Raw genomic sequence first — 23554 nt, 5'->3', positions numbered from 1 at the left:
AGAATATTCCTCCTTAAAACAAAACAAAAGCCATTGGAAGATGGTGGACGAGGAGCCACACTGGAAGAAGCAGTGGATAACAGTTGAAGAAATAAACAGAACATGAACATTTCACCAGTCCATCAGCTGCTTCTCCAGGTCCAAGCTCTACTGATCAACAAGGCTCCTCTACAACTGGACATCCACTTTCTCTCCAGGCAAACTGGACTCAAAGACTCCTACACCAAGAGATTTACAAAGCTGGTGCCAGTGGGAACTTCAAAGAAGGGTTCCTAGCAACTGTGGCGAGGGCCTCTATCAGTGTCCCAACAGAAGAGGCAGGAACTAAACACAAACTTATCCATCAGTGTGCTTTGGGCACCACACAGCCAACCATTGCTGACCATGTGCAGCCTCATCAATGGCAGTGGGGCAGAGTTGGCCTTGGTTATCCACAGCCCACAGAACAGAGTCAAGAAAACGCCACATACAAAGAAAGCTGGGGGCCCCAGAGGAGGAAGAGCGCCCTTTAAAGTCATATGGAGCACAGCTAGATCAGGACCCCAGAGAAAAAGCAGTGGGTCCACAAAGAGACAAAACTGGCATTCAGGCCAGGGATCTCATTTCCTTAACATTTCTGTCCAGCTCTCCTTCCCCATGACAGCCATTCCTCATCTGCCCCAGAGTCCATTACCTTCTGTCTCCACCCAGCTGCCCCTCTCTCCACAGCTAAGTCTTATCTATATAGTACGGTGGGGCATAGGAGGAGGCCAACACTATCCCCTACTGTTATTTCCTTTTCAATGATTCTCTCTCTTCTCTCTTTTCTTTCTCTTTCTCATATCCATTCCTCGTACAGTCACATTTCCCAGAGCCCAGAGACTGCCCTGGTTTACAATATCTGGGCACATATCTCTACCTTTCTGTAAAAGTCTAATGCTATTCGAAGCTCCCACACATCCACCCACTTTTTCTTCTGCCTCAATTATTCCCACTCCTATGAATGTCTCTCCCCCACTTCCCATCTAACAACCCAACACTTATCACTAGACTCACTGTGATTGTTCACCCTTTCCTTTCCTTTCCCTCATACTAACATATTAACACAGATGGTACCAGTGGGGTCTTTACTTCCTAAACTAACCTGTACTTAGCAAGTGTCTGTTTTTCAGTAACCTGCTACTTTGTTTAGTTAGAGTGGGTTAACTACTGGGTAGTGACTGCTACTGAGAAAGAAGCACTCACCCCACATGGACAGGCTGGAGACAGGGCATGTGGACTGGAATACCGGTCTACCAAACAAAAATGTCACCACAACTGTACTAACTAGGACCCAGTCTCTCTTGGATGCTATAAACACATCCACTGAAAGAAGACAGACAATCTGAATTAAAAGAACAAAAATAATAGTGAAAATCTTAAGCAATGATATAATCCACATCCCAGAGCAAAATCACAAGTGACATGAAAACCAAGAATACTTGTCTCCTCCAAAGCTATTAACCACATACTAATGAACACTGATCAAAATAGCTTACACAAAATTCTAGATGAAGTCAAAAGAATAATTATGCATTCTGAGGACTCCAATGTTTTACAAGAGAATATAAACAGCTGAACGAAATAGTGAAGTGAATCCACAATATGAAAATATAATTTAATAAAGAGATAGAAATATTGAAGAAAGCCCAAGCTAAAATGATGATGGAAATGAAAAACATAATAGAGCAAATAAAGCGATCAGTGGAAAGCATCCTCAATAGAATGGATCATGTGGAAGATAGATTATCAGGCTATGAAGACAAAATAGAGGGATTCATCATTCAGACTAGGTCAATCATAAACTTTAAAAAAAATGTATGACTATACTACATAAGAACCCTAAAACTCCAGGAAAAGACAAAAACCTTTATATTACAGGCATACAAGAAGGAGAACTTCATGAAAAAAATCATAGAAAACATTTTTAGTAAAATCATAGAAGGAAATAGATACAAGAGGCATATAAGACACAAGACAGCCAGGACCGGAAAGAAACTCCTTGCATCATATTATAGTTAAAGCACTAAACAAACATTGTACACTGAAAACTGTAGAAAAGAGCAGTCAAGCCACAGACAAGCCCATCAGAATAACAGCAGATGTTTAGATCTGAACCATGAAAGCAAGGGCTTGGACTGACGTATTTCAAACTTCAAAAGATCAAAATTGCCAATCCACTTTAACATACCCAGCAAAACTATCATAATTGATGTAAAAGCAGAGTATAGGAATTAATGACCATCAAGCTAGTCCTGTAGAGGATATTTCCCTGGGAGGAGTATTGCAGTCAGAGAGAAAGATAAACACACCCAAGAGTCTACAGAATTCAGGAGGAAAAAGTAAATGATGCTGTGACACTCATTAAACAAAACTAAAATGTCCCAAATGCTACAAAACTAAAACTAAAACAAAACAAAAAACCAACCCCGAAGGAAGCAATACACACATTTCAATAATTACTCTGAATATCATTAGTCTCAGTTAACCTACAAAAAGATGCAGACTGTAGACTGCATTATGATCCTACTTTTGGTTGCCTGAGAAATGTATGTTAGTGAAATAATGAAAACAGGTATTCCAAGTAAAGAAATGTGAAGACATTGTTATTCTAATAGCTGACAAAAATAACTAAAACTAATTCTTGTCAAAAGAGATAAAGTTGATTAGTTGACATTGACCAAGAAAAAAATCCCCAAGAAGACATTACAATCCTAAACATACATGCATCACATATATAGGCTAGACTTTTCTTGTTTTCATAAAATTAAGAAAGGATTTTCCATTTTTACTTTAAAAAGTTTTCCTTATTTCTAAGAGTTAAGTGGTTTTATTTTTTGTTTTATTGCTTTCCTGTTTCAACTGAATAACATACAAGCTTAATGAACCATTCATTGCTTAGAAAGAGAGTCTTGTAGGTCACGAAGTACATAGAGCTTATGTTAAAAACCACACACTTAGAATGTAAACATTTTTATATTAAAATGGCAGCTTCTCTATGTTAGGAACTTGGTAATAAACACTGTACTTGAATCTCCAATACTACTATTGGGTTATTTTTTGGTTTAAATGAAGCTTTGAACTGCTAAGCAATAGCTACATATCAATCATACATGTTCTGACAATATTAGCTTTCTTAAATTTGGCTATTCCCCCTTTTCACAGTATAAACTAAATATTATATTCTATAATGAAAATAGTAATCTGTTTCTAAATAAAACTTCATATGAAAAAGGCATTATCAGTACTCTCACTATTTCTTAGAACACACTGAAATTGACTTGTGACCTAAAATGTATTCTCTTGAAGGAGGATCCTATGTTGTGGACCAGTGGTGCTTGCACTCACTCTGAGCAGATGCATTTGAGGTAAGTGACTTTAAACACTGAAAAGTAGCAAGAGGGAGAATGGATGGATGATCATAAGATTCAAACACTTAGGATAGCACCAAAGACAGAGAAACAAAATACCCTGACACCTCTCATAGCTGGGACAGGCAGAATCCCCTTTGCAGGAGAAATCTAAGAGAATTCCATCATATTTTATCAGTGCAGATACTGGCAATCCTAGCTACTAGACATTTTTACCATCTTCACAAGCTTGCAGTGTGTAAGAAAAACGAAATCTGTGTAGTATCCTGGGTTTGGAAAAGGATTTCATATATCATACACTCAACACCTAAGGTGCTACAGTCTGGAGCCATCTTGAGACATAAGTTAATGTCTGATTTTGAACTCATCTAGAGGTCATAAACCCCTAAATATTCCCATCTTTGGGATTCCTCAGCCATTATGCATCACTGACTTACAGGAAATGCACAGACATTTTGTGAACGCTTTCTGGCCCAGATGAGGGACTCTGACCCAGGCCAATGGATGAGCTGCACTGTCGGGGACAACGACTGTGACATAGAAGGGGAGTGGAGTATCACTGTTGAGAAACAGCAGATTGGAGTACCGGGTTCTGAGCCCAAGGTTCTGACTAGCTCCCTGTGAACTCATGCCAGTGGCAGGACCAAATCCAAGTACCCAGTTGTTTTCCTGTTGTCCTATCCTCACTGTGCCATGCTACAGTGGCTATTATAGAAAAGGTGGAGCAGTAATCCTGTAGTTTCTACTGATACCTGGTTTGCAGGGTCTTGAGCAACTCTAGATCCAACCATTATCCTAGAGCAGCAAACACTGCTGCTAAAGGAGGGGAAAAGCAAACAAACCTAGATCCAGCTGTCACACCAACCCTGGGTGCAAATGGAAATTTGCTCATACCAATCAAGATCATACAAGACAAGATCCCGGGCAAGTGCTGCTGCGAGCAAAGAGTAATACTATGGTTCCCATTTGCCAGCTCATCTATACAGCTCCCATCCCTATACTTGATCCAACAATCTACTGAGGATAGGACTGGGGATGAGTGCCACAGAGGTAGGGCTTTGGTTTCTACCAATGACTCTTTGGCTGCAGCATGTCTGGCTGAAGGGCAAGTGCTTTAGGACTTTCCCCACTGCTGGGGCTGCAGTGTCAGAGGACCTTGCTAGAAGCACAGTAAGAACCAACAGGGCTTGAGGAAATTTGGGTTATTGGATATGACCCACTATTACCAATGCAGGAGTAAATACACAGTGAGTCCCACACAGCCCATGGCTATCAGCACCATCCCTGCTGGAACTTCAAGTGCCACCATTTTTGTGTGGCTCATAGGATAGTAGGTTTCTGGTTCGATCTCAATCTGCGCTGCGCTGCATCCAGAGTCATTAATCATAGCCAAAGAAGCTATAGGGAAACTACACTATGATGCCAATTTAGAAATACAGCCAGAATTGTATTCAGACTGACCCACTGATAGAAAATATCTCAATGCAGGAGCATAAGAAATATGAAAACTCAAGGTAACATGTATCTAAAAGTATACAGCAAAAACTCTTTAGTAACAGATTTCATACCTGTACAGATGAAATACACCACAAAGAATATTTCTAAATGGTTATTAAAAAGCTCAATGAAATCTAAGAGAAAACAAACTATTAAAATGAAATTAGAAAGATAATTGAAATATGAACTAGAAATTCAGCAAAGAGACAGAGATTTTGAAATTCTTGGAAATGAAGAGATAAATACATCATCTGTGGTATTGTATTCCCCCAAATATTGTGCATGCTAATAAACTTATCTGGGGTCAGAGACAGAACAGCCACAATATTAAACATAAAGGATAGGCAGTGGTAGCAGACGCCTTTAATCCTAGCATTCCAGAGGCAGAAATCCATATGTTCAAGGATACAGTCAGGCATGGTGACTCATCACGCCTTTAATCCCAGAAAGCGAACCTTTAATCCCAAGGAGTGATGGTAGAAGGCAGAAAGATATATAAGGCGTGAGGGCCAGGAACTAGAAGCATTTGGCTGGTTAAGCATTTGGCTGGTTAAGCTTTAGGCTTTCAAGCAGCAGTTCAGCTGAGAGCCATTGGGATGAGGACACAGACGCTTCCAGTCTGAGGAAACAAGACCAGCTGAGGATCCGGCGAGGTGAGGTAGCTGTGGCTTGTTCTGTATCTCCGATCTTCCAGCTTCACCCCAATACCTGGCTCAGGTTTGATTTTATTAATAAGAACTTTTAAGATTCCTGCTACATCATCTGAAATTAAGATTGTTAAAAGCCCCTGTAATAGACTAGATTATGCAAAAAAAAAAAATATCTGCACTGAAGACTGAAGCCGGGTCTCCTGAAACAGCCCAGATACCTCTCACCCCCAGACAAACAAAGAATAAAGAATGTAGTCAAGACCTTTATGACACCATCAAACAAACAAGTGTTCACAGTTTTAGAATAGAAAAGTGAAGAGAAAGAAGTTTATGGCAAAGGAAAACTATTTAATGAAATCAGAGGAGAATATTCTCCCAACTTTGGGAGAGACAAGATAGCCACATATAGGAGGCATTCAGAACACCAAATACAAAAGACCAGAAAAGATCTTCACATGGCATGTTATACTCAAACTGTAAAAAGTTCAGAGGAAAAAAAAAATCTCTAAAACTTGTAAGAGAAAGGCACTGAATCAATTCAAGAGTTTCTCTAGTACACAGGTATATTTCCCAGGAAAAATGAAAAAACAAAACCAAAAAAACTGTACCAAAAACTGTATTCCAGGAGGAAATAGAAAAGTGTATTTCCAGTTCTGAAAAAGAAAAACAGTCATCAAGAACACTACACCCAGTAGAGATATCTTTCATAACTGAAGGGGAAATAGAGCCTTTCTAAAAAAAAAAAAAAAAAAAAGAAACAGATTTATAACTTTCTGATCAGTCTTACAAAAGATACTTAAGCCTATAAATGAGAGATAGGTACCATCACTTCCTGGCCTTTTGGCTAAGATCAGTGTAAAACAGGTACATCGTGGAAGAACATAAAAACCATGAGAAGAACAGTTACATAAAAAGAAGAAAAGAATCAAGCACTATCAAACCACAAAGACGGACAGGGAAGGAATAAAAGAAGAAAAAGTATTTCAAACAAAGATAATAACAGACAGGAGTAAGCCCTTATCTATCAATAATAAGGAATGAAAATGGACTGAATTCTTCAATTAAAAGACTCAGACTGGTTGAAGATATTTAAAAATATCCTTTAAACCCAATAACACACACTCAAGAAATTTACATCAGCTCTATAGACAGAGATGGGAAGGAGGGAAAAATGATATTCCCAGCAAATGGAAACCTGAAGCAAGCAGGAGTAGCTATACTCACACTCTGCAAAGCAGACTTTAGGATAAACAAGTTAATACTGAGACAAAAAGTGCATCATCCAAGGGTCAAGGGTCAACTCACCAAGAAGGCATGGTGATTTACACCTCTAATCCGAGCAGCAGGGTAAAGACAGCCTACAGAATGAGAGGAAACATTTCCCACTATTCACTTGACAAAGGGCTGATAGCTAGAATATACAGAGAATACACACAGTAAAGAGAATAGATGAAAAACTAAATGCTCTGTCCTCCTACTGATTTGAATAGCCCAACAAAATAATGTTTAGTTGGACTTTAGGTCAATATTTTAGTCTTGATATTATGTTAGCCAAAAAAACCGACATATTTTTGTTTTTCTATGCACTTTACTGTGAACCATCCATCTTATTTAGAAGTACACAAGTGATTGCACACATCAATGTACACCCAGTGAAACTGAAAAAAAAAATAGTGAACTCTTGAGAAGCCATGACTTTAGAGTACTATATGAGCTGGATTAATACATATACACTTGAATTATCAAGGGTACAAAACATTTTTCACTACTGATAAAATAGCCGTTTGTAAGTTATACTGCATTAATTAGCTTGTTTCAACTCTCAAATGGGGGATAAAAACACTTTAGAGATTAGTTTAGAGGAAGAAAATATACTTGAATACCTGCAAACTATAAAGCCCTATGAGACTATTTTTAATTGTTCAAATTATATAGTTTATTGAAATTAAATTTTATACACTAGTGTTTATATTTGACTTTTAGAAGCTATTCCATCATACAGTATAAAAATGTTTTAAAGAACCTAAACTCATTTAGTTAACACATTAAGCATTCCTTACAAAGTTGAAGACCATTCAGTGAACGTTCTGTTTTATTCATGACAATACTATATACAAATAGTTACCATTATGTGAATAAAATAAACTTAGTTTTTAATATCTTGGGCTACTATATGTGTTCTTAATTGGGTTACTGTGAAAAAGAACAATAATTCTTGCATTTTCACAGATTGTACATAATTAAGTTATACTATTCATAAACAAATTTATATGCTGCTCAAATTTGTCAAAGAGATACAAAAATATCTAAAGTTAACCACCATCTTTTCCTAAAAAGCACATTCAGTTAAAAAAAAAAAATCCATTTCAACCTTGTGGCTGGGAGAGCGCCATTGGCAAATGCTTAGACTCTATAAACCAAAGGATGGATTGATCCATCACTTGTACCTTAGGAGCTAGGCCCAGGCTGTGCACCTGTGATCCCTGCACTGGAGATGTGGACATAGGAGGACATCTGGCCAGCTAGCTTGGCTTAAACCTGGGGAACTCCAGGCCCCACCAAAAGATTCTGTCTCAAAAATAAGATGGAGCAACATACAATATTGATCTCTGAGTTAATCTCTGATTTCTGCATTCACACCTCCCCACCCCAAAATGAAAATCTGTTTGTTTTTTCATCCTATTCATCAAAAGTTCATACCTTTACTCACTGTTTTCTTCAATTAGTGAACTATGAACCAAATTCTCAAGCAGGCTTTTTTTTTCCTTTGCTATTTTAAGGATAAAACTGGATGGGAGAGATCTTGGCAGGAGATGAAATAATTCTTTTGGCAATTCTTTAGTGGCTTGAAAATCATAACGGTATTAAAACTAAGAAGTAAAGGTCAAAGTGAAATTTTAAACTGAAATTACTAGGGTAAAACTGCCAGAAGGATTCCTTCTCTTGAAAGGCGCCCTCCAGCTCTTCCCCTGCCTTCCTGTTGGTGCGTTCTGAATGTAAAGTGACAGTGTTGCTGCTGACCTAGCGAAGGAGAACAGCACCCCATCATACAAACTATTCAGATTCAGAAGATTATTGTCATTAAGTTCTATATAGTCTACAGTGCTGAACTTTTTATTCCTTAATTACCAAGCATGTAAAAATAATTGTTACTAGTTTAGATTCTTGCTATATATCATGCACTGAGTGGATACTTTGTACATTATTTGTAAGATGACTTTGCTACACCTAGGTGTTGAGATGTGATAATCTTGCCTATGTGCCTGGACTAAGAAATGCACAGAAGAGGGTGAAGCACACTGCTTGGCGTGTCTGTGACCTTTACAGATATGAGTACATCAGGAGCTTCCTGAATTAAGGACTGTATTAAAGCACTGGTGGGTTCTAACACGCTGCCATTGTTGAGAGGTCCTGAGAGCGGCAGGCAGGGTCAAGGTGGAGGAAGTAAGGCCCTAGGGCGGTGTCTCTGGGCTGGGTCTTGCCTGACCTCTTTCCATATCCCCCTCCCTGCTTTCTGGCTCAGTGTATGAACTGCTCTGTTCCACTGCACAGCTCCTGACAGAGCAGACCGACACCTTTGAACTGCAAGCCAAAATACATTTTCATTCCTGAGCGTCTTTGTATTCTGTCATGAAAATGAGGTACATAACACATGTGTTAACACTTATAAATAGGTAATGGTGTCTGTGGATTATTCAATGTAAAAAACAAGCAGGGTCGAAATGGAAGCCAACTCTATGAAACATTAAACATGTTTTTTCTACTATAAAAGGATGGTAAAGAATCTAACATAAGCTAGACATGGAGCTGTAGGACTTTAAAACCAGCACCTGGGAGGTAGAGGCAGGAGGATCTCTGTGAGTTCCAGGCCAGCTGGGGACACATAGGAAGGCCTTATCTCAACAACAACAAGAACAAAAGTGAAAAAGAAAGGGAAAGACTAACACAACAGTATGACATTATATGAATCTAAACTGTGAGCGTCCTAATTTTAATGAATACGCAGCACACATATTTTTTCTATCTCCTTTCCTTTCTATTAACACTTAAATTTGAACCTTCAGAAACATGGGAAAGAGGACAACATTTCAGATGAAAAATATTTTATACAGAGGCTGTAGAGATGGCTCAGCAGTTTGGAGCAGTTGTTCTTCCAGATGACTGGGCTTCAATGCCCAGCATCCACATGGTGGCTCACAGTCATCCATAACTCCAGTTCCATGGGCTCAGACATACTCTTCTGACCTCTGAGGGTATGAGGCACACATGTGGTACACATACATACACGCAGGCAAACATTCATACATATAAATAAAATTTTAAAAATAATTTTAAAATAACACATTAAATATTTACCTTTTATCTCACTAAATGCCAATCCTCCCCTTGGGAAGCCTACTCCACCTTTGGAAGACTAGTAAAAATATTTATTTCCTAGTATAGATTCTTATTCTTATCTCTCGAGATCCTTTAGTAACTTCTCATAACCTTTCTCATATACACCTATGGGGCTGTCAGTCACCTCTTTATCACCCAGGTTCCTGTCTATTGTTAATAAATACAATTTGATTGCAATTGGAAATGTGAAAACATTCCTTTTTACACATTGAAGTCTAGCCTATTAAATTTACCTGGTTGTTACTAAAACAATGAATGTATGCATATTAACTGAAATTCAATTTCATAAAAATAATTAAGATAATATAAAATTGGGATCTTTGGCCGGGTGGTGGTGGTGCACGCCTTTAATCCCAGCACTCAGGAGGCAGAGCCAGGTAGATCTCTGTGAGTTCAAGGCCAGCCTATGTAGCTAAAGTTTTCCTGCCTGGCCCACGGTCAGGACAAATCTCTCTCACCTGCCAGTCCCACAGCTGCTCAGACCCAACCAAGTAAACACAGAGATTTATGTTGGTTAAAAACTGTATGGCCGTGGCAGGCTTCTTGCTAACTTTTCTTACAGCTTAAATTAATCCATTTCTATTAATCTATACCTTGCCACATGGCTTGTGGCTTACTGGCATCTTCACATGCTGTTTGTCATCATGGCGGCTGGCAGTGTCTCTCTGACTCAGCCTTCCACTTCTCAGCTTTATTCTCCTCCTTGTCCCGCCTACACTTCCTGCCTAGCCAATGGCCAATCAGTGTTTTATTTATTGACCAATCAGCAACACATTTGCCATACAGAACATCCCACAGCAAGCCTGGTCTACAGAGTGAGATCTAAGACAGGCACCAAAACTACACAGAAGAGAAACCCTGTCTCGAAAAACCAAAAAAAAAAAAAAAAAAAATGGGATCTTTGGAACACATAAGTTGTAAATAACATGAATAGGAAGGCCAATATTGAAAAATATAATGGGACAGTTTTCCAAACATTTCCTTTGTCATAAACAAATAAGTTCTTATTATAGCAACAACTTTTAACACTGCTTTTAAAAAGTTTTTTCCTTTGCTTCTGTAATCTCATATAACAAGTTGGTGTATTACTAGCTACTATGCTAATGTAGAAAATAAAGTAAAGCTAGTCATCAGAGGAATATGTCCAAACAATCTTCCTAACTGTAACATCAAAGGAGACAGAGGTATTCTGAAATAACCATGTGAACACAATCATATATTAGGAAATAGATACTTTAAAAGAACGTAAGTGACACTATATGAACAGCAATGATACTAGGACATAGTGACAATCCCTCTTCCAGGATTTATGACTGGTGTCTGTAGTACGTACCAGGTCTGTCTTTGGAGGATCGGTACAGTCAATAGAGAAGTAGGGTGCTGAGCTTCGGACTCCGCTGCTCTCAGAAGCTGGTTTTGGGGGTTGAGCATGCTGTCTGTATGTAGCACTTTTAGGAGTCCAACAAAACAGACTGACTGACTCTCGTACGCAGCGTTCAATGTCAATTTCTGGGCAGAAAATAAGAAAATGGAAAATCTACAGAATTTGGACTGCATTGTTAAAATAAAAAAATTCACATTTGTATATGTATATGAAATAAGATGAAAACTAAGTAGGAAAGAATCTAACAAAAATTAATGAGCATATTAATGATTGGAAGGGTGGGAGATATTTGTTTATTATTATATGCATATCTGTATTTAAATATATATACATGTCATTATGTATGGGTTTTATTTGACATTATTTATGTATGCATGAACATTTTTGTGTATTTCAGTATATCATCTAAATAACATAAAATGTTTCATTTAACAATCTTATATATTTACTCGGATAAATGTTTCTCCTTTGCAAATTAAAATAGAGGCTTGGATGTAGGAATAGGTAAACAAAAGACTCAGATGGTGATTCATTACAGCTTGTAGTAAAACTTACTAAAAGTTCCAAAGCTCTTTAGTAAATAAAACATAAGGCATTCCGAGAAAAATTGATCGAAACCTCAATGCAGGCATTTCCCCATCATTTATAATTTCCTGAGTTAAATGAGATCTTACATAGAGGTCAAATGCACTTAATTAAAATGATTTTTAAAAAGAAAAGTTTTCATAGATTTCCTTTTCTTTCTCAGCTTTGATGCAGAGGCAGTGTGTATATGTGGTCATTACTACTCTAAACCACTGTTTTTGACTGGACTATAGACGAAGACTTAACCATTTCTATAAGAGGAAGGTGGAGCAAGGCAGTAGGAATTCATGACTGAGATGGAGTCTAGCACTGACTACTTTTGTCCCTTTTCATTCTCAAGACCAGGAAGTAGACTATTCTCACTTTGTCCACAGAAGTTCAATCATGTCAGTTCAGTAGGCAACGGATAAAAATATGTGTTTAAAATCCAAACGGATAAGCTTTCTATTTTTCTAAGGAGAAGAGGAAACAGGCATGAAAGAGATTGGGTGGACAGTGTGTGGGTTACCGACCTGACTGCACGGAGAAACACCTTATTGATAAAGCACACTTCTGACAGGGGCTAGCTGGGAGAAGGTGGGCTGGCAGGTCTGGAAGGATATTTAATCCCTGCCCTGCTCGTTCTCTTTTGCTATTTACTCTGCTACATGTTTCCTGCCATTGATGTGCAACCTCACCACAGGCCCAGACAGCAGAATCAAGTAACCACAGACCGAAAGACCCGAATCTGTGAGCCAAAACCAATCTACTTTGTGATAGAGACAGAAAGCTAACAGTGCCTGTCTTATGAATTTAGAATTGTTTGTCATCATGAAGTAGAGACTCTCTGGAGAAGGAAAAATAGCACTTATCGGGTCCCTACTATCTGACATGGCTTTGTATTATATGTTCTTGGTCCACTTAATTTTCACAGTGATCCTGAAGTCAGGCCGTTCCCACTCTAGCCATTTCTGTTGGGAGAATGAGCTAAGACACTAGGAAGTAAAATGACTATTAAGTGTGTTACGCATCCTATTTAGGATGTCTGAGCTACTAAAGGATTATGGGCATCCTGATTCATTTAGATTTGGAATACAAACAGTAGTTCTGGAAAGACCAGCTACTCAATTAAGCATTACTTTATCTGCTCTTAGCAATTTTTGCCAACTTCACAGATGGTTACTTCCAAGGCTACACAAAGAGGTCAGATTTTAGATTTCATCACTCCACATGGTATTCCTATCATAAAATTCTATAAAGAAAGAATTAAACAAGACTTGAAACATAAGTGAATTTATTTGAATATGGTGTTAATACAGTGAAATGTGTTTTAAAAAAATTTCTACCATTATCAACCTGAAGACAAACACCAACTAGAAGAAAAATACATTTTTTGTTTTGTTTTGTTTTGTTTTGTTTTGTTTTGTTTTTCTGAGACAGGGTTTCACTGTGTAGCTTTGCGCCTTTCCTGGATCTCGCTCAGTAGACCAGGCTGGACTCAAACTCACAGAGATCTGCCTTGCTCTGCCTCCTGAGTGCTGGGATTAAAGGCGTGCGCCACCACCGCCCGGCGAAAAATAAAATTTTAAGAGTTGTCTCTACATGTTTACAAAGAAAGATGAACATTTTATTTTAGAAAACTTTAAACTAAAATAATTGAGATTAAATACTTATTAGCTAAAAGAAGAAATGACCAGTTATATAAATTTTATTTAATACTATGTAGTCCACAAAGAAAAAGAATTTCAGTCCATAGATTTTTTTTCTCTAGTCTTCAAATCAGTTTGACACATCTGTCATCCAGCAAAAACTTCAAATTGAGTCAGTGATCCATATCGGTGGCACAGTTCCACCTGTCACTGGCAAAGGAAAATGCCGATCTGTATGTGATGTCAAAGAATGCTCCTCACTCTGCATAAGGTGCACAGTGAACCCTGAAAGTCTGCAGAGGTCCCGCCCAGTTGGACTGTCAGTACCAGCAGAAGTTCCATTCTCCACTCACCTAACTCGTCCATCTTTAAATCTTCCCAGAGCATTTTCCCACAACTAAAATAAAATGCAAATGTATCTTATAAACTGTATGATGCGCAATCATTTTTATAGTGCAATCTCTTGTCTATAGCCCTGGTATTTTTTTTAAACCTTATATTTTTAAATTATGCACCAACCCTTGTTAGGGTCTCTCAGGTTTGAATCAAGACCCATAAGGTTTTTTGTAACTGAGTGAAATAATTTTTCTAACTCACAGGTTTCCTCAACATCACCCATCAGTATCATATCTCCCAGAAAAACTGAAATATTTTTAATGTGACAAAAAGCACATTTCACGTTTTCTTTTTTATTGATTTATCTTTTTCATACATGAGCAAAGTCAGATTAAAAAGCTCTCTCTCTTTAAGCCCTCGCTTCTTGTCTCATGGTAATGAATTGTGTCTTAGATCTACTGCATCCCTGCTTCCATGACACTCTTTACTATGATCTTTGTGGCTCTCTAATTCTCATTCATTCATTCTCTCTCTCTCTCTCTCTCTCTCTCTCTCTCTCTCTCCCCCCCTTCCCCTCCCTTCCTCTCTTCTGGAACAGGGGGTAAGACATTCATTTTCTTGATTTACTTCTTAATAGACCTCACTTTCTAGAAGCCTCTAAGAGGGTACACAGGCAGCAGCACACCTTTGCATCTATTCTGTCTCAGACGATGGCTTTACTAGCCACAGCACTTCAGGGTTGCATCCTCTTCCAAGTTAGGAAAGACTCTACTGTCATCGCTAAGAAGTAGGTGAGATTTGAATTTGAGAAAATTTGCATGTGATTTATTGCTTTTCTGTGCTTTCAAGATCTCTGGCTTCTCAAATTTTATAATGATTTAAAAAATCTACTTCACAGAGTAGGGGTTTTATGTTAAAAAAGTTTAGAAAGTACATAAACTTTAAAAATTAAAGTAGCTAGCAGTAGAGAATCCCTATACTGCTAAGATTTTTTATTTACACCATGGTTTTCGAAGAAAGGAACACTAACAATGAATAAGTTTGGGTTAACTAAACACTATTTCTTTGTGCAAATAGGAAAAGGTCACCCTATGCTTATTTAGTGCGTTTGTACAGTGACCAAGATGTATTACTAGTCCTTATGAGGAGGACTAATGGCTCAGAAACTGGGGAGTTTGCTCCAGATTTGGAGTGAGCCTTAGTTAGATCTACAAAGCTACATTCTTGGACTAAGTTTTAAAATCTTTAAACCAGACACACATTAATAAAGAATAAAACCAAATAGAGACAGAAAGAAGATCCACCAGGTATTTAATGCTCTGGAATATAGTCAGAGCTCTTTAAAGGAAAATGATAAAAGCCAGACTATAATTTATGTCTATCAATAGCAACTATATAATCAACAATGATACCTAAAGCAGAAAATGTAATATTTGTTTCTCATGGTATTTTCTTTCTACTAAAGAAACAGAACAAAAACTATCTAGATATTGGTTGGACTTGACAGATAAGGGTACTAATGTAGTTATAAATATGTCAGGGGCTTAAAAGGAAAACACTCAAGGCAAATGGACAGATGTAAAACAAAATAAAGAACCAACTTAGAACACTGCACAGGACACCAACTGAAGGAGCTGAAAGGACTTGAGGCAAATGCAAAGAACTACAGAGGGACAGGGGTCAGATTCCCAATGGCCACAGACAGGCTGCAGCACTGAAGAGCAGTGACCGTGTAAACACCGAGACTTGCTGTGGCTTCTCCAGCATGTCCAAGGCAGCTGTGAACACTACATCAAGTACACTGTGGGCTGCTGCAAGTGTACTTGTAAAATACTTATCAACAACACTGCAAGTTACAGAGGGTAAGTGAAATGACCACTTTTACAAAAATCTTACATTTTCCACCAGGTCGTACTGTATCAACTCTGTGTAAAGTGCAGTAAGCTGGAGACTACAGTCTCTAGAGAATGACCAGTATATAATTCAAAAGGTAAACTAAAAGCCAATAAAGATATTAAGATAAATTAAACAGATTATCAATTAACCATTTTCTGTATCTAGCCACATTCTTATACATGTCTGCATTCTCAGTGCAGGCCCCTTTACTTGGGGTCTTTTTACTGAGCAGAGACCTTTAAAGGCACCTCAAAGGTCACCTATGTAGAACCGGAGACCTCCTTCCACTCTGACTCAGTGTTTTCCCACTTCTAGCCCTTTCCACGAACCCCGTCCCTGGCGTTCAAGTCCCTATATTAGAGGGAACTTTTGCTGAGTAATAGCTCTTGACAGCAAATGAACCCCATAACTATGCTGATCCATCTGACTCTTGCTTGGTCAAGGGTGATATGGCCCTTTCTCCAGCTTCTCTTCTTTCTAATGCTATTTCAGTAAACAATTAAAGGTTGACTGTTATTTTCAGTTAGCATTCTTGTCATTATTCACAATTTCAACTCAGGTCCTCAGTTCACCTGAGTTCACTTCATCTCATTACAATTGAAAAAGTCTAATTATCAAAACAAACAACGCAGGAAATAAAAGCCCCAACCTGTAAAGCCTTTGGACGTTGAAAAATGAGGAAATATGGTCAGGAGATGCTGTGGAGGAGTGTACGTCTATTAGAAAGTACAAAGAAGGAAGTTTCTGGGCTGATTAGACCATTCTCTATCTTCACTGGAGTGAGACTCACATATCTGCTGACAACTGTACAATGCGCTGAATTATCTAATTCAACCTATACATCTCACCAAAATGTCTAAATAGAAGAAATCAAAACAATTTCATACTTCTTTTCCTTTAAATTTCTTTATGTGTGATATTGATAGATTAAAATGAAGATACTCGATTTTGAATTGCATATTAACTGTATAATTAACTGCATACAGCTTCAGTTTTCCAAAAAGACGAATTTTTTGTGTAAGAAAATGTTTTGCCTACATGTATATGTTTGCCATGAGCATGTCTTGTGCCAATGGAGGTGAGAAGAAGGCCCTGGATTCCCTGGAAATGGAGTTATAGATGGTTGCCAGCCACCATGAAGGTGATGGGAATTGACCTGGGTCCTCTGCAATAGCAGCAAGCTCTGAGTCATCTCTGGTCCCACAGCTTCATTTCTCATATACAAATATGTTAGGATAGGGATGGTTTTCAGTGTAATAATCTACAGGTTTCAACAACTGTTTTCCTCATTTTTAATATTATTATTTATTTTTTGAGAATTTCATACAATACATTTTGATCATATTCCTTTCCCTCCCCCAAGTCTTTCTAGATCCTACCCTGACTACCTACACACAAAATAAAAACATAACAAAGCAAGCACAAAACCCCATGAAGTTCATTTTGTATTGACCAACTCCTCCTGAGCATGAGGTCATGTACTGAGTATGCTTGGTATTAAACCTGGTGTCACCCCACTGAAGAAAATGGATTTTCCCATTCCTGGCAGCTAAAATTGCAAATCTCTTGTTGGCTAGAGGTGGGACTTTGTGTCCACTTCCCCTTCTCATTATTGGGATTTCATCTGGTTTGAACTTGTATGGGTTTTATGCAAACTGTCACAGTCTCTGTATGTTTATATGTGCATCGGGCCCCCAACAACTAGCATTTTGAAACACAGAATTTGTAAAAAGAAGACAGTACAAACTCTAAGTACTGATATCTTATGAAAATTCTAAAAATACTACAATAGGACTCTATACCAGACAGGCTATAACAGGCTTAACTTACTAGCAGAAAACACAATGAACAGAATAAAATATCACACCACAGAGCACCCTCTACACAGAAAAGTGCACAACACTCTGAGGGTGGTAGCCCCGTTATCATCCTTTAATGTCTTCAGATGAAGAATAACTACAATGAATAGTTACAGTATGATAGAGATTCAAAGAAAGACACATTGACCTTCAGGAGCGCAGCAGCCCACGTTTAAGGACTGCTTGTGAGGAACAAGGTCTGTCCTGCGAGGAGTATGAGCAAGGACAGAACATGGCATTAGAGCACGAGAGGATCTAAGGCACTGCATATCACTTAGGTTATTGCCATGTAGTTCATTTTGGTGAAGAGCCCAATTCAATGAAATCTCTTTTACCGTATTCTTGAATGTACTCCAGGACATCTCTCTTCCTATTTCTTAGTGCACAGCATTTTGAAGGTGCCCACCTCATCTTCCACACCATAGCTGGAATCATTTTTCTAAAATGCACATAATATCCTATACTTTTTCTTCTTATCACTTTCAGATCACATACAGAGTAATGGCCAGGTTCTTCAGCATGTCAAGCAATGCCCCTAACTAGCACTCTGCCAGTGGCACCAATTTTTGTCACCATCACTACCACAGCACAGCCAGCTCGGCTGTCTCTATCTTTCATCCCAACCCTAGTCCCTTCATTTGCCTCCAACCTGCATTACAGTGATGTGCCGTTTCACATCTGTATTGTCTTTGTGCTACTTTCTCAGCTCCCAGTCTTTTATCACCATCCTGTACACAAATTAAGATATCTTATTTATCTCTACACCCCAAGTGCACAGTACAATGCATGCCTCTCAGAGAGTAAAGTTTGCTAAGCATGTGTTAAACAAATAGCATAGGTATCCTAGACAGTGAGCAAAGATTTTTTTTTTTACAGACCGTTCACAGGCTTTGGATGCTTCTCAGCTTGCGAACACTGAAGCAAAGCTGCTGTGTTTGCTCGGTGCTAAGCATTACTGGATGTTGTCCAGTCACAATGAGATTCTTGCCCTGTCATTTTGTTCTCCATGTGGCATTTTTATAGTCCTCATCTATTGGGGCTTAGCCTTGCTGACATTGATGCAAATAAGATCTTTGAATTATTTGTCCCTCTTATAAACTCTTCTTCACATAGGTAGATCATGTCGACATTGAACAACCTGAAGGGAACAACACCCTTTCATAGTTTTGAGGAGATGGGGGAAGAAAGAACTACTTGATATTTATAGCATTATATTCTCTTTAACTAGGCTACTTTCAATGGAAGCTGTTTTACACAAACCTAGCCAGTTATAGACTATTTTGCACTCTAATCTTCAAATTATGCTGAGGTTTCTGAAAACTTGGGACTGGTTCTAACATGTATCACTACTATTTTAGTTCATGCTCTGTTTTCAAGGTAATTACAAAACACTGGCCCACCCTGACTTCAGTTTTCATTAGTTATTGACATAGAAGGAGTGTTTCTTTTATTCACATGGATGTGTACCTGCATAAACCTATCTGAGGAGATTTGAAGTTGATGTCCACTACTGTGCTCCATGTTACTGACTGAGGCAAGGTATCCTGCTGAACCCAGAGCTTATCAACTACAGCTAGTCTGATTAGCCAGTGTGCTCACAGGTTCCCGTTTCTGCATCCTGAAAGTTAGAATTACACGTGGTTAGTATATCTGTCCAGTTTTTACAGGGATTCTGGGGATCTGAACTTCAGTCCTCATCCTGTGTGGCAAGTGCTTTATCTATTGAAAAATCTCCCCAGCCCCCACTTTTATGTTTTAAGAGCACTTCTTATGTCACTGTTATGAAAAATTTTCTGGCTTCCTGAAGTCACAATATGGTAACCTTTACCAACGCTGTTACTGGCTTTGTATGTTCCCAAATTATTTATTTTAGCTTAGAAATGATGCACTATAAGATTTAAAAAATCTCCCATTTTCCATAAATAAGGCCGCAGTTGTATCTCCTTTGCTCCCTTAACAAGGCTGAATATAAACTGACATTTTGCACACACACAAAAAAGACTTTCATGACGTTTTATTTCAGTGGCCATACAATCATGTCCCATGCCCTCCCCCCAAACTCCTCAAACTAACTGCTTTTTCATTTATGCTTTACAATTTTTAATCTCAAAATAATGTCATATGCCATCTGAATGTATCCTTAAGTTACCATGTAATTTTCAGGAGTGGGTAGAAGAGAAGGGGCACAGATAAAATCTATAGTTTCTTTTATGCTCATCCCCTTGCAATTCCAAGATGTTCAATAGTGACAGACATAGACATGCACAAATATCATGAAGTACAGGCTCAAAATGTGAATAGTTAATAGATTCAGAGTTTTGAAGAAACGAGCATGACCTTTATAGGCAGAACTGTCACTGAACGATCATAAGAACAAGTTGTTTTCTCTAGATCATGGAGACCTATCAGAGCATTTCCAAGAGGACACTCTGCTTTACTCAAGCTGAAGCTTCTGGAGCAGGCAGAAGAACAACAATGCTCCGTGAGTATCAACATAGAATTCACATTTTTGTACCCGATATTACTTTCAACAATATTTTTATTTGTTTCAAAGATATTGAAGAGTAAATATCTCTACAAATATTTTTTAAAATATCTCATGTGTCCACAATGATGCTTTTCTGTCTGTATTTTCTATTCTCTTTTTGAGCCAGCTCCCCCTTGGTTCTAATCTATACAAAACATTCACAAGTTGTGGCTCTTTTTAGTACTTTCTTTTATTTAGAAAATTTTCCTCTTTTCATTTTGTACCCTGTGGTGGTTTGAAAGAAAATGGTCCCCAAAGGGAGTGGTACTATTAGGAGGTGAGGCCCTGTAGAGTAGGTATGGCTTTGTTGGAGGAAGTGTGTCACTGTGCAAGCAGGCTTTGAGGTTTCATATATGCTCAAGATACCACACAGTGTCTGAGACCACTTCCTTTTGTCTGCAAGTCAAGATGCAGGACACCTGCCTGCATGCATGCTACCATGTTGTACTATGATAATAATGGACTAAACCTTTGAACTATAAGTGAACCACCACAATTAAATGTTTTTCCTTTATAAGAGTTGCCATGGTCATAATGTCTCTTCACAGCAACAGAAACCCTAAGACATACTCCCAAGTCACTTAAATTAACACAGAGGTCAAACATTGGCACTCTATTAGCTATAATCATTAATATTTGGCTCAAATCTTATAGGGGTTAAGATTTGTGATATTGCGTACTTCCTGGAGTATATAAATATTATTGTAACCTATTTTGGGGATGTAGCTCAATTAGAGAGTGCTTATCTAACTTGCAGGGAATCTTGGGTTCATTCCACAGTACCACATGAACTAGGCATGGAGGCCACACCTCTAAATTCAGCACTGGGGAGGTAAAGGCAGGAAGGTTAGGAACTCAGTGTCATCGTTGGCTATATTTCAATTTCCTGGCCAATAGGGAAACATGAGGGCCAGTCTCATAAAAAATATGTCATTGTAACCTTATTTCATTTATATATTCCTAAGTGAAAGAATCTGTAAGTTGACAACTGAAAGCTTTTCATTTATATAGTTAAAAATCCTTAAAATTCTTTTGAACCTTGGCATACAACTGTAGCAGGTCTATATTAAGTTGGCAAAGGCTTTGGTGCACCTATAGTTCTTTGATAGCTCTTTTGTTATATTAGGTACTGAACACTGGAAAAGTCGTATTTGAGGACTGTCTGTTCACTGATAGCTGTCCTAAGTCACAGCACTGATATCATGTCTCCTCATTGGTTAAGCATTTTATATTTGTATCTCTGATATTTCTGATTAATACATGAAAATGTTTTAGCTAAAACATTAAATTGGTTTATGCTTTTGACCAAATGAATGTTTGTCTTCTAATAAAGAAGCCTTCTGCTCTCAGAGAATAAATTCCCTCAAACTCCATATCACATACAGTGATGAAGTGTAAAACTGAGAATTCAGATATCCAATATATCTAAATACACACAGAAAGAATCAGTTTAAATGATCAAATTACTATTAAGCATGCATATTATTGTTTTCTATTTATAATCTACTGTATTTCTTCTTCTAAAATGAATAAAATGGAAATAGTAGTAGTATACATACACACGTGACCCCACAATGGCATAGATGGAATCCTGAGCCTGTGTGTAGGCAAGTGTGTGGTGATATTTTATTTGTGCTTTAACAAATAATGCTTGCCTGGAATCAGATGAAAAAGCCAGCTACTATGTTAAACATAGAGGTCAGGCAGTGGTAGCACACACCTTTAATCCTAGCATTCAGGATTCATCTGGATCTCTGTTGAGTTCAAGGCCACACTGGGAACAGAGCCAGGAGTGATGGCACAAGCCTTTAATCCCAGCACCAGTTAACCATAGAGGTCTGGAGGTCTATACAGACAGACAGGAAGTGATAGAACCATGCGGAAAGAGGAAGTGATGTAGCTGGGTGGAGAGAGGAAGTAAGATGGCAGGGCACAGAAAGGTATATAAGGTGTGAGTATACAGGAAGTAGCTTTCTTGGGCTGAGGAGTTGGTAAGGTGAGGTTGGCTGTGGCTTGTTCTATCCCTCTGATCTTTCAGCTTTCACCCCAATATCAGGCTTGGGTTTTTTATTAATAAGACTGTTTGGCAATTCATGTTACACAAGTGCTCTATCTCTGAGCTACATACCCAGCCCTTCAAAAACACTTTTAATAGTTAAAATATCCATCAGTTAAAAATCTCAAATTTGTACTTATTTTGAAATATGAGCTTATTTATTTGAAGTTTGTATAATAACATCAGTTCAGGAGTGAAGTGACAACTACTGAGAGGGATAACCAGAACACAGAAAAACTAGACCACTCTAAAGTATGTAGAAATGTGATTTCTGGTATCTATTCAAGTATAATGAATGGTGCCTACCATCCACACACTGGCATGTAGGGACAGAGTACTGAACTTGGATTTATGACTTAGAAGAAGGAATTTTCTTATTTTTACAGGTAACATAACCTCTTAAATAACAAAACAATTTATCTGGGTGAGTGTCGTGGTTTGAATATAACTGGCCTCCATAAGCTCATAGAGTGGCACTATTAGGAGGTGTGGCTTTACTGGAGTAGGTGTGACCTTTTTGGAGGAAGTATGTCACTGTGGGGGTCGGTTTTGAGATCTCATATATGCTCAAGTCTTGCCCAGTATCTCAGACCACTTCTTGTTGCCTGTGGGATCAAGATGTAGCTCCTTTTCCACTCTCAGCTCCTTTTCCAGCACCATGTCTGCCTGCTTGCTGTCATGTCCTATCATGATGAGAATGGACTACACCTCTGAAACTGTAAGCCATTAATGAGATGTTTTCCTTTATAAGAGTTGCCATGGTCAAGATGTCTCTTCATAGCAACAGAAACCCTAACTAAGAGAGAAGTCGGTTCTAGGGACTGGGGTATTGCTGTGATAGGCCTAACCATGTTTTTGTTTGGAGGAATTTGGACTTTGGTACTTTGAGTTAGGAAAGCAGTGGAATGCTTTAAGCTGTGCTTAGTGGGCAATACTAGTAGGAGCATGGAACATTTGAACTGTAGGGACCTGGTTCAAGAGGTTTCAGAGGAGAAGAATTTTAATGTCTTGCCTAGAGATTGTCCTTGTGATATTTTGGTGAAGGAAGTGGCTGTCTTTTGCCCTTGTCCAAAGAGTTTGCCTGAGGCTAAAGTGAAGAGATTCAGATTCTATTGGAAGAGAAAATCTCAAAACAGCCTAGTATTGATTTTGTTATGTGGTTATTACTGGTCACTCTTATACAGATTTATAATGAAAAGGATCAAGTTGAACATGGAAAAATATAAAATGTACAATCTGAAGAGAAAAGGAGCACCAGGAAGTGGAATTGTTCTAAGTCCTGTATTCAGGGAGATAAATAGATTAAGAAATAGAATAGAAGGGGTGGTGACCTCAGGGCAAGATCCCAC

At 38.3% G+C, this 23554-nt stretch overlaps 1 protein-coding gene across 3 annotated transcripts in view; it reads right to left on the bottom strand.

Annotated features, from left to right (window-relative positions):
* The window catches only part of Tbck (TBC1 domain containing kinase), a 158677-nt gene that overhangs the window by 49083 nt on the left and 86040 nt on the right, over positions 1 to 23554 (bottom strand). For all 3 annotated transcript variants that reach the window (XM_059266267.1, XM_059266268.1, XM_059266269.1), the window contains one exon: positions 11268 to 11443. In XM_059266267.1, coding sequence (XP_059122250.1) covers positions 11268 to 11443 — 176 coding nt within the window. The remainder of the gene's footprint in view (positions 1 to 11267; positions 11444 to 23554) is intronic.

The sequence above is a fragment of the Peromyscus eremicus genome, chromosome 6 (genome assembly GCF_949786415.1).
Source record: "Peromyscus eremicus chromosome 6, PerEre_H2_v1, whole genome shotgun sequence".
In the NCBI taxonomy this organism is placed as follows: domain Eukaryota; kingdom Metazoa; phylum Chordata; class Mammalia; order Rodentia; family Cricetidae; genus Peromyscus; species Peromyscus eremicus.
Note: the sequence above shows the minus strand (reverse complement) of the source record. Positions and strands in the feature narration are given on the sequence as shown.